Genomic DNA, 16,263 nt, shown 5'->3' on the forward strand with positions numbered 1-16,263 from the left:
TAATATTTTCATATCTCCATGACATGTTACAACACATGATAATTTATTAGGGAGAAAGTCAGTTTATATAAATGTTCCCTGACTCTAAAATTCTGGTAACTTCTGCTTCAAGGGAACAAAATTCTCCTCCTTTATTATCCAGTAATTTTAGAACAATTTTGATTAGAAATCCTAAGTTTGGTTGTAAACATGTGACCTGAAAAGGGAAAAATGCAAAGTAAAAAAATATCACCACCCTGTAAGAATAGGTTGTCAATAAATTAGTTGCTTATCATTCTGAAGCTGATGTTATTTGGTTTGGTTTCAGTTGTACCATTCACAAAGACCAATTGTACTGTTTTCTGTTCTCTTTGTGAGTTTGCTTGTAGCTGCTTATGATTAAAAGCTGCAGATACGCAGAATTAGGATGAAATCATAGCAAGGTAGATCTGTTCATATTTGCAAAATAATCAGGTAAGGCCACAAATCACAATTTTCTTCTTTCATTCTGACTGTCTTCTTTTTTGGACTGTGAACTTGCTCCATCCATTGGTAAATTTATAGCATCTTCCTTGAGTGAGGATGAATCAGGATAAACAGTTCTTTGAGTAAATGCTGGCATGATAAGAGAAAATAAATAAATATAGATTAATATAGTTTCCAGACTGATAAGACTTAAATGATTATTGTTTTTGTTAAGTTTCTATCAACTTTATATAATGTAATATAAATTATATTTGATTAATACAATGTGTAATAAACTAATATGAAAGAATTACATGGACTAAATTAATTAGGAATAAAATTATGTTTTCTGAGGCCAAAGTAATAGTACAGCCAGTAGGGTATTTGTCTTGCTTGTGGCTGATCAAGCCCCGGCATCTTCTATGGTCCCATGCACCACCAGGAGAAATTCCTGAGTGCATCGCTGGGTGTGGGTCAAAATAAAAATTATATAATGATGATAATAAAATAATAACGATTCCTATATTTAATAAATAAATTCATATAAATTTATTGAATATGTTATATAAAATTATTCATATAAATAGTACATAATTACATAAAGTCAACAGAAAAAAGTAGCTGGAGAAATCTCTATTTTTTTAACACAATTTCCTTTGATACACAAAAGGAAGCTAAAACAAGATCTGGAATCCAAGTTTACTCTTTGTTGAAAATCTCTAATCTGTTCTGAACTGAATGTCTATAGCCAACTATATCTATGTACATTTTCCTGCCTAATTTCTTTTTTAAACTAATTTATTGAGTTTCTATGACTGAAACTAAATTATGAACATTTTTGTAATCACTGTGCTTAAAGCATTAATGTATCTTTAAAAAGATACTATAATTTTAGAATATTTTCTGCATCTAATCTACCAAACATCACAGATTAGCCTAGCCTACATTGTTTGTCTTTTGGTCATACCCAGTGATGTCTAATGGTTACCCCAGCCCAGTTCTACACTCTAAAATTACTCTAGTTGAACATGGGGGACCCATCTTCCATGCCAAAAATGCATCCTAGCCCCACAAAGGAGCTACCTCTCATCATCAAGCCTCATCCACCTTAAATGTTCTTAGAACACTTCCTTTTATTAATCCATAATTGGGAAAAATCATCTCGCATAAAGTCTATTTTTTAAAAAGTGTTACCTATCACACACATTTTATATTGAATCCAGAAAGTGAAATAGCCTAGAATACGATTGGTAGCTGACTCCCATGATTATGCAGCTAACGGGAGAATGCTGATGCCCAAGAGTGTGTGAGAGCGCTTGTGAGGAAGAGGGAGAAATAAAAGTAAAGAGCCAGAAAGAAAGTCAGAGACAGAGAGATGCAGAGAGCATGCAAGTATCAGTTGGGATCCTCTGTACCCAACTACCTAGCTTCTTAACCTCAGTGTTTTTGTTTCTTTTTGGTCCAGCCTCCTCCACCCAGACAAATTAAGCTTCAGTTCTGAAGATTCTATTCTTCAAACTCACTCTAGTGATTCTGGCCTCGCAACATCTTCCCTACCATCACCCCAATCTAGGTGAACATTTTCTCTCTTCCTGTTTTAATTTGCTCCCTTCTCTATGCTATAACCCAGAATTTTCAAATCATTTCCTTGATGATTAATAATGTGGGAACTTTTCCCTCTAATTTTTTTGGAGTGGCCACACTTGGCAGCTCTCAGGACTAATTCTTAGCTCTGTGCTCAGATATCACTCCTGGTGGGCTTTAGAGGACCAAATGGGATGCCTGGCATTGAACCTGCATTGGTTGGCTGCTTGCAAAGCAAGCACTCTGTCTGCTATTCTATCTCTCTAGTTCCCTTCCCATCAATTTAAACTCAATTGATTTTTTTTGTCACAAACTTCAGCTTAACTGCATCCTCTTCAAAGAGCCATCTACTCTGATCGCCTCTATAGTAGCAGTGCTGTGACCAGTATCTTCTGTCATTGCACCTTTACAGAGCGAATCACCATTCAAACATTGTTCATTTACTTATTTGTTACGTGTTTTCTTTTAGGGACAAGGGGACCTTTTCTGTCTTATTTACTACAGCATCTTTCAGAATCTTGTGCTTAGGAATTAGTAAATATAGCTTGAATAAATGAAGATAGCTAAGGGATTTTTTTTTAGATTGGCAATTGGGGGTTTTCTAGCTGCTTGCTAGAAAGTATCTGGAGGGCACTTTGTCAAATCATAAAAATGAGAATCATGAATTTAAAAATCTCTGACATCTAATTGCTTATGGAAGAAACTATCTCTATTATGTGGATCTGTTTATCTCTGTCTCTCTCACACACAGACTTTTCCACACAAACAACCACAATAAAAAAAAGTAATGAATCTATAAAATAGAGACAGAGAGGCTGCATTTTTGCGCTAAAATATAACATTTAATGGTGAATTTATTTTCATAATCTTATCAATATTTCCCAATATTTTTATTGCCACGAATCCTTAGCATTTTATTCTATATGTCTGAGACAGGACTATATGTAAAGTAATATTTAGTTAGTTGGATAGTTCCTGAAGTAGAATCCTGATGTTAAAAGACTGGACTATTCTTTCTGTGAATAAATTATTTTATATTCAAGAAACTTAAACTCCCATTAAAGCATCATCTCAAAACATTGAAACTACTTCCCCCTTTAAATAGCAATGTAAACAAAAGTAAGGAAATGAAATAAAGTTCTTTTTAGCAACTGTTACTGATTTGCTTTCCTAAGACTATCAAGTTAAATTAATATAATAAGATTCTCTTCCAACTCCTATAACAACTCCTAGCTCACACTTTCTCATGGAAAAAATAGCTTTTTCTTTTGGAGCTCATCTACCACCTACCTACCTTCCTACCTACCTACCTACCGTACACCCACCTTCATAAACCTTTTATAACTGCAGAAAATTTTCAATCTACATTTTTATTTGAATTTAGTTGAGACAATTAACTGTACAAATATGAAGTATTGTAATCTCAGGGGCACTGAAATTTGAAAATGTCATTAGATTACTAGAGAGCTCACACAAATCCTGTCCAGTCCCAACTCCAGTAGCCAAAGTCCTGTCATGGACTTGTGTTCTTTAGCATAAAAGGGGCTATACATGAGACTAGTAGTCACTCAATACTTATAAAGTCAAAACAAGAGTTTCAAAAGCGGGCATTATGAGTCTCTCTTACTAAGCCTCTACTGTCTACAGGTTTAAGGTAATGGAATCCAAACCTTCTAAGAGAGTGTCCTGACTCAGGGCCATAACTTCCAGCGAGCCAGAATAAATTTGGTAGCAATCATGGCTCTAAATAATGGATTGCTGTGTTCTTATTTCCAATGGTAATATAAACTTTCAATTTATACATTTCTTTCCTTCTTTCTGGCAGAAGGAATCTACCTTTTCTTGAATTGACCTGAACTACACAAAGCTGACATAAATTACTACTTAAAACAAACTTTCATTAATGTGGGTTCATTTCAGAGACCACAAATTATGCAGTATTTTCCGATTTCCTTTGTTTTTTTCCATGGTCAGTGATTCGATGCTTGAGTTTGATCACAGTTTGACAGGGTACCCAAGTCAGCAGAATGAATGTGTTACTGCCCACAGCATAGACAAAAGGGCCTCATCCTGGTATGAATTCAAACTTGAATAAGAAGGAGCCTGGTTTGTGTCTTATGGAGGCATATAGTTATCGACTCAAAACTTCATACATGTCTAAACTGCTCTAAACCCTAAACCCTAGTTTTCATGTTTCATTCAGAATTTAACAAGAAAATGAAACACTTGTAGGGAGACATAAAAGTTTGGGTTTTCTTAGTCTGGCACTTTATATTTTTAAGAATCCTTCTTAATCAAAGTTTGCATACATATCAAATAGTACCAGAGAAAGACATTTCGTCTCTTGCCCATCATTCTCAGTCCCATAATTCCATTCTCCAGAGCCAACTACAATGCACTCTTTTAGCTTTATTTCTTGTATTTTACATTTAGTAAGGCAAAAAAAGTATAATTTGTTATTTTGACTTATCATTTTTAAAATTATGCACATATCTTTTTCATGCCATCCTTCTATCATAGTTACATTTGAACTTCTAGCTAGCTATATCACTGATGTTTATATTAATATTTTTGTAAATATGTCTTACCAAACTAAGTGGCATCGTTCCTTTTCTTAGTTATATTTTCTTCTAGAGTTATTAAGTGACCCATGTTTTTATTTCTGTCTTATGTGTTTGTTCCTTTTCTAGGACTATCCTTAATTTGGTTTTTTGTTTGTTTGTTTGTTTTTGGGTTTTGGGGCCACACCCGGTGATGCTCAGGGGTTACTCTTGGCTCTATACTCAGAAATCACTTTTGGCTTGGGGGACGATACGGGATGCTGGAGGAATCGAACCGTGGTCCGTCCTAAGCTAGCGTGCACAAGGCAGATGTCTTATCGTTTGTAACACCGCTCTGGCCACTCCTTAATTGTAGCAGGACAGCCCCTGAAGAGGTTGACTGATGGAGGGATGGAGAATGAGGCCCTTTTCTTCCAGCTCGGAGCACGTGTCTGCCACCCTGTCTAGCCCACGGTTCTGAGGTGAAACGGCGGGTAAACAGCTCGCAGACAATCAGGCTCGTGGAAATATTTGCTTTATTCGGATGGACAAAACTGAAGTCCAAAGACTCCGATTCAGTTCCAGCCAGCAAAAGCCTCTCGCCTTCCACAGACCCTTGCTCTTATAGTCCAGAGTCAGGTCCCACCCAATGGTGGGATCAGATACCAACCAATGGTGGAAGCAGAATCAGGTCCTACCCTAGGGTGGGGGCAGAATGCCAGGTCACACCCTAGGGTAGGGCACAATCACCTAATCAGATTAGGGTGAGCAACATAGTAATCCCCCAAAATATTTACATACACAACACTTAATGATTTTTAAAGCTCAAGTAAGTCTTCCCTACCTCTAGTAGTGCATTTCTTTCTAAATGTTAAACTAAGAGTAGTTTATTTAATTTTTGGTTTTGTGCAACCTACCTAAAAATCTTCTGGGTGAAAATTTACTTTCTTTCAATATAATGGACTTGAAGAACAGTGTCTAGATTAAAAGAGTTCACCTAGTGAATAGCTAGAAAAGTGAATAAAAGCAAGACCAGCACAGGGTGTATCTTCACAAAACTCACTGACATTATACAGAAGGTGTAAAAAGTTCCTAAGGCTGATGTGAAAGGGAGAAGGTACCAATGTTGGCAATTACATTAAAGGAGAAAGTCAAAATAATAGTACATAGGGCTGGAGTGAGAGTTCAAAGAGCTAGGACATCCAGCTGACAGTAGAGGTCCAAAATATGGCATTGCTGTGGCACTGCGGTGGATCTGATGACAGGGTAGCTGATGAGTCTAAGTCTCTCACTGTCCTGCACATGCATCCAGGCCAAGTATCATTAGAAATGGCCTTCAGATGCCCTGAGTACTATTTGGAAGACTGACACCTCACCATTCAATTAGAATAAAAGCACAAGCTTTTTCAATAGCAACATGGATATTTGGAAGATAGTGTTCAATGTCTCTAGAAGGATAACCAATTTCTACCTAGTCTTTCTTAGCCAGTGGAAATCATAAGTCCTTCCTTTATTCCCTTATTCTCACTTACTGTGCCTCTTCACCTGATTTTCTAAACTTATCTTCCTCTAAAATTCTTCTGTCCTTTGCACATAAAAATTGCTCAAGTGAGAGGAGATCACAAATAGAAAGTTTTTAGAAGTGACATAGAGGTAATGTAGAAGGTAAAGAACTTACTTTTCATCAGCCAAACTGGGATCATTCCCCGGCCCTATGGTTCCTTAAGTATCTTCAAGAGTGACCTCTGAGCACAGAGGCAAGGGCAAGATCTGAGACTTTTGAATAACCCCTTGGACCATTCAAAAATAACTTCTAAAAAATGTTCATATGATCATTTTATCTGGGGTGGGTGTGGAGGATATTCCTCTTGTTGTTTTTACAACTTTCCTTTAAAATTTTAAAGATCAAATAAAAATGATCAAACAATAGCTATAAAGATGAAATTGTATGTGTTACAAATATGAAGAACTATTCAGTGTGTGACCTTTATCCTCTTCTAAAACAGAACATTATGAAAAAATATATAGATATTTCAACAGTATCGAAAAACAATTGATAAATTATCCTTGAAACCATGGTAGAAGCATAGGAGGAAATTATAAAAGAAAATTATTAATAACAAGAGAAAGACATAAGACTATGACAGTAAATTAAGTGACAGTTTATTAAGTGAAAAAAGATGTTTACTTTTTAGTCTAAATATTTCAGTCAGATTTTATAATATGAATTATAATAAGTATTTTCTCTTCCAAATTAATGTGATCATTAATTTTCTTTTGAGCCAATGCATTTAAATAGAAATGTGTGGTTGTCTGTGAGAAAATTATGTTACAGAAATAACCACAGCTGATAAAGAAATGCCACTGACTAGAAATTAAATTGTCTTTCAATACCTCACACAATATTTTTTTAAAAATTCCAAAATTCTTCATATTTCCCCTTATGATATTTTAACCATTTCCCTCTAGTGCCTTCATCCTCAGAAAAGACAATATGGCAACACAAAGGAGCATAAAGTAGAATGAAGACTTTGTGCTTATATTATAATTATAGTATTATCTCTATACTCTAAAATGTCTTAATAAAACATCAAACAATAACACCTAAATGTATGGGTTACTATGATATGACTAGTCATAACTCCTCCTTTCTGTGTTCTGACACAAATAGATAGGAATATTTTTCCATTGTTTAATGGAAACACTTTAAAGCTATGTTATCATATTCTATGATGCTCTGTGGCACTGACATGGTCCATACTGAAAGGAAGCAGTCAGGGCAAAGAGTAAAGGGTTTATATAGATATGTAAAATCACCTATTCCATGGTTAGTATAGGAAAGAAAACATACATACTTAACTTTTGGAATATATGAATCATAATATAATAAAACAAAATAATTTGTAAGAAACTTATAAATATTTAAAAATCCATGTATATAAATCAGCAAAAGTGAGAGGTATAATTTTTGGTTTTGACCTACTGCCTTACATGTTAAAATATTTGAGATTTTATTTCATAGCAACCCAGCTTTTTACAAAATAACAAAGCTATCAAACTTAAAGTGTTTGATACAGCTATAGTAGATTATTATCTAGATAACATCTGTTTGAATAATGTTTGAATAGAAGAAAAACAAACAGCATACATATTAACCTTATATTAATTGATCATTTATTTTGTGGCAATTATTATATAAGATTTTGTGAAACAGCGATGAACAAAAATATCACTCCTATCATAACTGAGTTTAGGACAAAAAAAGGAATTAAGAAGCAAATGTGTCACTCAACAAATAACTAAAATATTTTGAAAAGATAATTTTATTTTGACTGAATAATTTTAAAGAAACATTGTAATAAATTGTGGGCTTCACAACAGAAACCATCTAAAATAAGAAATTATTAAGATTTCTGTAAATCAAAGAAGTAGAATCCATGTCTCAAATACAGGCAGGGGCTTGGGGAGAAGGAAAATGCAGAACCTTGGTGGTTGGAAGGTTGCACTGATTAAGGGGGGTGTCTTCTTTTATAACTGAAACCCAACTACAAGCATGTTTGTAATCATAGTGCTTACATAAAATTATTATTTAAAAAAGTTGGCACCAAACTTGGAAACAAAGACCCAAGCACTTTTTTTTTGGCCCACACTAGGCAAATGCTCAGGATTTAGTGCTGGCATTGCTCAGGAGACCATATAGGATGCTGGAGAATGAACCTGGGGGGAAAAGAATATCTAAAGTTGAAACTTAAAAACAATCACCTATCTCACCAGCTAACAATAAGACAAAATCAGAAGACTTGTCACCCTTTGGTCTATCAAAAATGCCAAGATCGCGATTTACAGATGACTGGCTGACAGAACCATGACCGGACTCTAGGTATCCTGGGACAAATAAAAAAGCCCTAGTCAAGGGTTTGAGATACGACCTGCACAACAACCATGATCTCTAGTTCCAGAGGTCTGTCTGAGACATTTGCAATGGAAGTGGTCTTCTGGAAACACAATGAAGGACACTATCCCAGGCCTCACCCTAGGATCAGCGCAAAGAGCAAGACCACCAACCACAGAAGACGGATTACAACAACACCGAGGGAACAGAACTAGAACCACAAAGAAAGACTTCATCATAAGTTCCACTCCCTGACTTGTGCAGATACCGAGATCTCTAGATACAGAGGTCTGATTTTATCACCCAGGATGGAACAGAAGTATTCCATACACCACAAAAGCATCAAGAGGAGAGTAAATAAACCTGAAAGGAGTCTATAGTTAATCCCATGACAATATACTTCAAGGGCGGAGAATCCCTGGATCTTAGGTCAAGGGAATTCCTTTTCAAATGACCCCAATATTTACTGTGCATGTGCAGGAAGGGGGAAAAAAAGGAAAAAAAAAAAACACAAAACAAAAAACAAGTTTTGTTTTTTTTTATCTAGTTCTTGCAGATTTCTTTGTTTTGGTTTGGCTATTGAAGTCGTTGTTTCCATTTATACTTATTTTTCTTTTCTTTTCTTCCTTTATATGCTCTGCCACTTTTTAATACCTTGGCTTTTACGTGATGCTTATCTTTTATTTTTTTATTTTCCCCCCTCTGGAGTGCTCACTGGATACTTTATTTGACACTTCTTATTGTACTGTTGAAGTGTTTCACCCTCTTTTCCCCCTTCGTCTCTCAAACCTAGGATGAGAACCTCTAGAAGGACTCCACCCATGTTCGGAGTATTTGATTTTTATTCCCAGTTTATTACTTTTCTCTTCAAACAAAGCCACATAACCTGAACTATCTAGACCTGCCTCTCAATTAGAGGGGAAAATAAGGGAGGTACCAAGAACAAACAGGGGTAAGCTCACTTAGTAGTAAGCTAGGCACAAAGGGGACCACTTATTCTAGCAGCCCCATGGATGAGGGAAGAGGATATGGGAGGCAGGATGGGAATGGAGGTGGAGGAAGGACAATTCAGTGGGGGAAATTCCCTTGATTTTATGATAATATGTACCTAAAATATTATTGTCAATGATATATAACCCACTATGATTAAAATAAAAATTATATTAAAAAAAGCGAGTATAGTAGAACGGGAAAGAGGGTGTTTAGTGGAGATGGTATCCTAGTTAACAGACCTCCACTGTGCTGATGTTGAAGGCATTTGATCAATATTTACAGTGAAGACACAGGATGAAATCTAGTAGAAATTAATTTAGTATCCTTATCAATACAGCATTAGGGGTTTATAAATAGTTCTGTGCAAACCCCCCCCCCGATCTTTTGATGATTTTAGATTTGTTCTAATCATATTTAAATCCCTTTGGCCATTCATCCATAGTAGTGGTCTCCACAGAAAAAATGGGTTAATTTTAGTTTTCCAACAATTCTAAGGCCTACTAAAAAAATAATACCTTAGATATTTTTATATTTTTATATTTTATAATAAAATTTAAGTTTATTATACTTAAATGAATATAACTAACTGGACTTAGCACTTTAATACTTCCATGAGTTGCATTTTCTTACATTTTGAATTCCAATTTTAAAAACTGTACAGTGCTTCATTACTCACAATTCAAGAGTGAAAACTGTGGACTAGACAGAAAGTGACTCTGATCTTGCCAAGTAGATGAGTGATCGAACCCAGGAGCATGGGAACCTTCAGGAAAGCTTCTGTCAACCTAATAAGAGAATATGACATTTTAGGAACATGTTTTAGAAATGAAAAGATCAGTTTTGTTTAAGTTACCTAAAAATGAATCAAGTATATGACATGCCATACTATAATTTAGTTGTGTAAAGCTAGTAATTGCTAGTAATGTTGGAAAGATAGCACAGAGGTTGCATTTGCTTTGTACCTGGCCAACCCTGGTTTGATCTTGGAGCCACATAAAGGTCCTCTGAGCTCCACCAGGAGTGATTCCTGAGCACATACCCAGACAGCAATAAGCCCTGAGCACAACCAAGTGTAGCCCCAAAGTAAAGTATTTCCCATTGCAGTTTTAAAACTATATGTTTCAAAACATGAGAAAAAAATAAAGGGAATCACCCTGTGACTGACTGTAACAATGTGCCATATTTCTTTCTAGTCATTTTTAAACTTGTGAATAGTATTAATAAACACTGTTATAAAATTCTGTATTGTTCATTTCTTTATTTTAACACTATAAACATTTTAAAGTTGTTATATTATTCTAACCTTTAGTTTATGCGTTTCTCATGTATTTTCTAGTAGTATACAATGCTTAATTCAGTTAATACTTTTATTGAGCAGTTTCCAGAGTTTTAAGCTTTTTAAATAACCCTGTAAGAAATATTGTTAAATATAATAACCTATCCCACATTTCAAACTATTTCTTATGACAAACTCTGAGGAAGAAATATTAGGTCAGTAAAAAATGTCAGGGTTTAAATACTAAACTAGCTATCTTTAGATTGTTTCCCATAATGATCGTAACTAATCCTAATAGTCATTTAACAAATATTTAATACATAAACGAATAGGAACAGAGTAAAGGTCCTTCTCATAGTTTATATGAATTTCCATCTCCTGAAATGGCAGCCATTATTGAAAATTATATCTTCAATAATTCAGCTTATTGGATTGAAAATAGATGATTTAATATATTTTCTGTTGATAAGTGGTCAAATTGCATCTTTCCCCCTTCTTAAATGTTTTTAAATTATTTACTATTGCAGACATTTCATATATAACAATATACTATACTTGTTTTTATTTCTCTCTTTCTCTTAATAATTCATTTGACAATGATGTACTAGGCACCTACTCTGAGTTATTCAAAGAACAAGTAAAATTGTGTATGGGCTGGGGAGATTACAGCACAAGAGTAAGGGGAAATACTTTACATATACTGAACCTGTTTGATTCTTGGCTCTTGAATATTCACCAAATAGGAGCTGCACATACATTGGGAAAACTCTGAACACCAGCAGTAATGGCATAGAGGCCCTTGGCCAATGTAAGAGTGGCCTCTGTGGACTCTGGCATTGCAGAGCCTGCACAACCATGCATCATCTAGAATTGGATGTTAAGCAAAGTTGGCTGATTAGCACCAGGAGTGCCCTGAGCACTGGGAGTCCCCTGCAAAGCTGAAAACATATGAATATAATATGGGGTTGAAGGGTTGAAGGAAATAGAACCGTTAAATATATAAGGACAAAAGCACAATATAATGAAAATATGACAGCTTAATAAGAAATAGAAAATGAAATATTATGTTTAGATTGGAGGTCTTAAATCCCTCTAGGAGGTGACATTAAAGAAATAGTGGAATGCTATTGAAGAATTAAAAAAATCAATCAGGCAAAAATTTATGGAGGGTGTTTAAATGGGAATAATTGAGGAGATGGGGTGAAGGAATTATGTCTCACCCTCCTTTTGAGAGTGATGAGAAAGAGTTTTGTTCAGAGAACTGAGGGGCAGACAGATCGTGCCTTAGGCACATTGGGCCTGGGGGTAATCTGACAATAAGGCCCAGACATGAGATTGGTTTAGATTTTTTTAATTTTAATTACAATCAAAAAGCAATTATAGGCTTAAGCAAATGGTATGGTATGCTTTAATTTTTATTCGTCAAACATTAGTGCCTATGTACAAAAAACATCAGAGGGCTACATGTATACCAGTTAAAGTGTGTAATTGGAGATAACTTTAGGCACACATACACACACACACACACACACACACAAAAGATCAAGAGTGTTACCCAATATTCTAGCTAAAACAGCTGTGGGTTAAGTTGCATATTATGCAAAACAAAAACAAAAATGCCCCCACATGTAGTAATGCATTATAAAACATGATTCCTTGATGAGTTATTTGTTATTTTCTTTATGTTTTCTATCTTATTTCTTTATTACATATCTGTACATGCAAATGTGAGAGGCCAAATAAAGACATTCATAAGAGGATATGAAGAGCATATATATATATATATATATATATATATATGTTGGATATAATTCTCAGATAGTTCAAGATTATCAGGTCTCATATACAAAAAGGGAGTCTACATATATTTAAGATGAAAACTGTGGTTTTTATCCAAGTTATTTTGGTTTCTAATTATGGGGGTGTCCTAAGAAAAGCAAATAATTTACCAGATTATCTCTAGAAAAGAAGATATGCATAATTTTCCAAGTTCACTCTAAGAATTTCTATAGAATAAATTGACATGAAACTAGAGGCAGAGACAATGAAAGACTAGGCTTTGTTAGAGCTGGAAGATGTACACATGAAAAAAAATAATGTTTTCAATCAATGCTAGAAATCTCCAATTAATCATGGCTTTTATATTAAACTTGAAATATATAAGAGCTAGTTTCTTGCCAAAAGATCCTTTGATGATTTGGGCTCAATAAGAGACAGGGAATAATAAGGCACAGCAAGCATTTATATTTTGACCACTGACACCTGGACTAAGAAGACTATGCCAGTATAAAAATTGAGAGACAGGTTTGGACATCTTCTAAAGCAGAAGGGACAAAAATAACTCAAACAGTGCTCACCAAAGTAATGTGAAGTATACAATCAGATTCAAATCCTACTCATTTTTTTTTAAAAATTGCCTGAATACTAGAATAACTTAACAAGAAAAGACATCTTATCTCATCCACAAATGGGGAGAAGACACGAGCAGACATTTCCTCAAAGGAAAAATTAAGATGTCCAAAAGACATGAGAAAATGCTCCATATCACTAGTTATCAGGAAGGCGCAAATCAAAACTACTATGAGATTACCATCTCACACTACAGAGACCAGCACACATTAAAAAAAGAACAACCAATGCGTGTATGGATGTGGAGAGAAAGGTACTCTTATCACTACTGATGAGAATGTTGACTGTTCCAACCTTTTTAAGAAAACAATATGGATATTCCTTAAAATATTAGAAATTGAGTTTTCATCTGATACACCAATACCACTCCTAAGAATATACCCTAGAAGCCCAAAAACACCATGTAAAAAAGCCTGCTGCATCCCTATGTTCATTTCAGCACTATAAATAATAGATAAAAACAGAAACTGGAAACCCACATGCCTGAGAACAGATGACTCACTAAATAAACTGTGGTACATCCATACAATAGCATTCTATGCAATGTTATGAAAAATAAAGTCATGAAATTTATTTATAGACAAATAGAGTGCATAGAGTGTATTATGCTGAATGAAATGGGTCAAAGAGAGAGTGGATTAGACATAGAATGATCTCATTCATTGTGGGATAAAAGTACATAAAGGTAGTCTGGTAATGATATCCAGAGACAATAGAGGCCTGGGCTAGGAGGGCCATGTTAACATGGTAGGAAGCTTGCCATAAATAGCAGGGGAGTGTAGTTAGGGCAGAGAAAGGACCACTATGAAAAAGGTAGATGGAAATGATAACTTTGGACAAGAACTGGGTGCTGAAAGGAGAAAAAGTGATGTGCATGATACCTCTCCAGAAACAATATTGCAAAGCAGTGTCTAAAAGAAAAAAGTGGAAGAGAGGAGGAGGAAGTGGAGGAGGATAAAGATGAGGAGGAGGTGGACAAGGAGAAAGAGGAGGTGAGAAGGAAGAGGAGAAGGAGCGCAGGAGGAAGAAGAGAGAAGGAAGAGGATGAGAATGAGAAGGAGGCGAAGAAGAAAGAAGAAGAAAAAAAGGAAGAAGAAGAAGAAAAAGAAGATGATGATGATATGACACCGACAGGCTAGAGGAGGGCAGAAGAGAAATTGGGGATATTGAGGGCAGAAAATGTGCACTGGTAAATGATACTGTACATTAAGTGACTAAAACTCAATCATGAATAACTTTGTATCTTTAAAAATATTGTATTATGAACAATCTTGAAACCATTTAAATAACGTAATTAAACAAAAAATAGTCCCCCAAAATATGAAAAAAAAACCTGCTCAGAATCAAAGCACAAGTGACATTTCTGTGTATATAAAAACAGGGAATTTTGTATTTTTAATTATATAAACTCATTGGCATGTGTCAAAATATGGTGGTGATATATTTAATTTTTTTAAATGATAAAATAAACTAATTAAGAAAATAAATCCAACAAGCCAAACTTAAGTCTACTAGCCTAATTTATATATTTTCAGTTCTTTTTTTTTGGGGGGGTGGATCACACATGGGATGCTGGATTCGAACCACCATCCTTCTGCATGCAAGGCAGATGACCTACCACCATGCTATTTCTCTGGCCCCTATTTCCAGTTCTTATTTATAAATCTGCCTATATTGAGATCTTCATTTAGTGAAAATGTTCTTAGTTTTTATGTATTATTATATAGGGAAATTTTCTTTGTTAACATTAACCAATCTATTGTTAGCAATTTGAGCTTTAAGATTTTTCTAGTTTATATAATCATTTGATAAACATATTGATAAACAAAGCTCTAAATTTTAATGTTAGCATAGACCCCCTAGGAATAGAATTATTTAAAGCTTTCTGTGCTTGTTTGTTTGGTTTTTTGGGTCACACCTGGCAGTTATCAAGGGATTCCTCCTTGCTCTGCACTCAGGAATCACTCCTAGTGGTGCTCAGGGGACCATCTGGGATGCCAAAGATTGGATCCAGGTGGGTACATGCAAGGCAAGTACCTTAACTGCTGAGCTATTGCTCCTGCCCTTGGAGAATTAAAGTTTTTAATATCAATTTAAGTTGCCTAAGTTATTGGTAGCTTTACATATTGTTTCTTAATCATTCTTTTAATATCTGTAAGAATTCTAGTAATCCTAATATTTTACACTAGTACTATAAATTTGTATCTTTCTTTTCTTCTAATCAATCTGAATATATTCTTAATTTTTTATTAAAGTTTAAAAAATAATCTTAATTTGTAGCCTAAGAGAAAAATGCAAGGCTTAGAGAGCATGCTTTACCAGGTAGCCAACACAAGTTTATTTCTGGCCCTGCATAGTACAGAGGTTTTTTTGGCTGTTGCCCTAGAGGCTGCTGAAGCACCGCAGGGGTGGTCTGGAAAACCCCTGGCCAAGAAGAGCATTTTCAGGCCCTAGCATTGAATTGCTGTCAAGTTGGTTGAGAATTGCCAGGACAGGCCCTCAGGCCCACTAAACAAACGTCAATAAATCAAGACTCAGGTCTAATAAAAAAAAAAGTTTGATTCCATTCTTATTTTTCTATTATCAGTTTTACTGATATATACTCATGTATTACTTTTATTTTCTTTCTTTTTTGGTCCCTAAGATAGAAGCTTGGACCTACAATAAATACTCCCTTTGGAAATAACATTTAGTATCATAAATTTCTCACTAAATCCTGCCTTATTTGAATCCCAAAAATTTTGACACTTTTATTTTCATAAAACTAAATCTTTCCTAATTTTCATTTTTACTTTTATTCTATTTTCCTTTCTGGATTCTATCTTGATTAAGTTTAGTTTTGTAATAGTATAGTTCAAATCTTCTATATATTAATATACATTTACACTTTTATATTTATATAATTCTATCCATTGCCAAGAAAGAAATGCTTAAAACTCCACCTATATGGATCTTCCCTATTTTTTCTTGTAGTTCTATATTTTTTTTGTTTCATATATTTGATACTGTGTGAAATGCTACATGTCATTTGGACAGTTATCTTCCCTTTAAAATTATTGAATTTTAAACGATTCTTTTTATTCTTTAAGTTATTTTATTATTTTAATTATTTTAAATTTAATTTA

At 34.6% G+C, this 16,263-nt stretch overlaps 1 protein-coding gene across 1 annotated transcript in view; it reads right to left on the reverse strand.

Annotated features, from left to right (window-relative positions):
- Window positions 1-349: 349 nt before the first annotated feature.
- CEP128 (centrosomal protein 128) overlaps window positions 350-16,263 on the reverse strand; it is a 423,508-nt gene continuing 407,594 nt past the window's right edge. Inside the window, exons 22-23 of the mRNA XM_049770323.1 lie at window positions 10,130-10,238; window positions 350-594 (exon numbers count right to left, since the gene is read on the reverse strand). Coding sequence (XP_049626280.1) covers window positions 467-594; window positions 10,130-10,238 — 237 coding nt within the window. The 3' untranslated portion in view covers window positions 350-466. The remainder of the gene's footprint in view (window positions 595-10,129; window positions 10,239-16,263) is intronic.

The sequence above is a fragment of the Suncus etruscus genome, chromosome 3 (assembly GCF_024139225.1).
Source record: "Suncus etruscus isolate mSunEtr1 chromosome 3, mSunEtr1.pri.cur, whole genome shotgun sequence".
Classification (NCBI taxonomy): Eukaryota; Metazoa; Chordata; class Mammalia; order Eulipotyphla; family Soricidae; genus Suncus; species Suncus etruscus.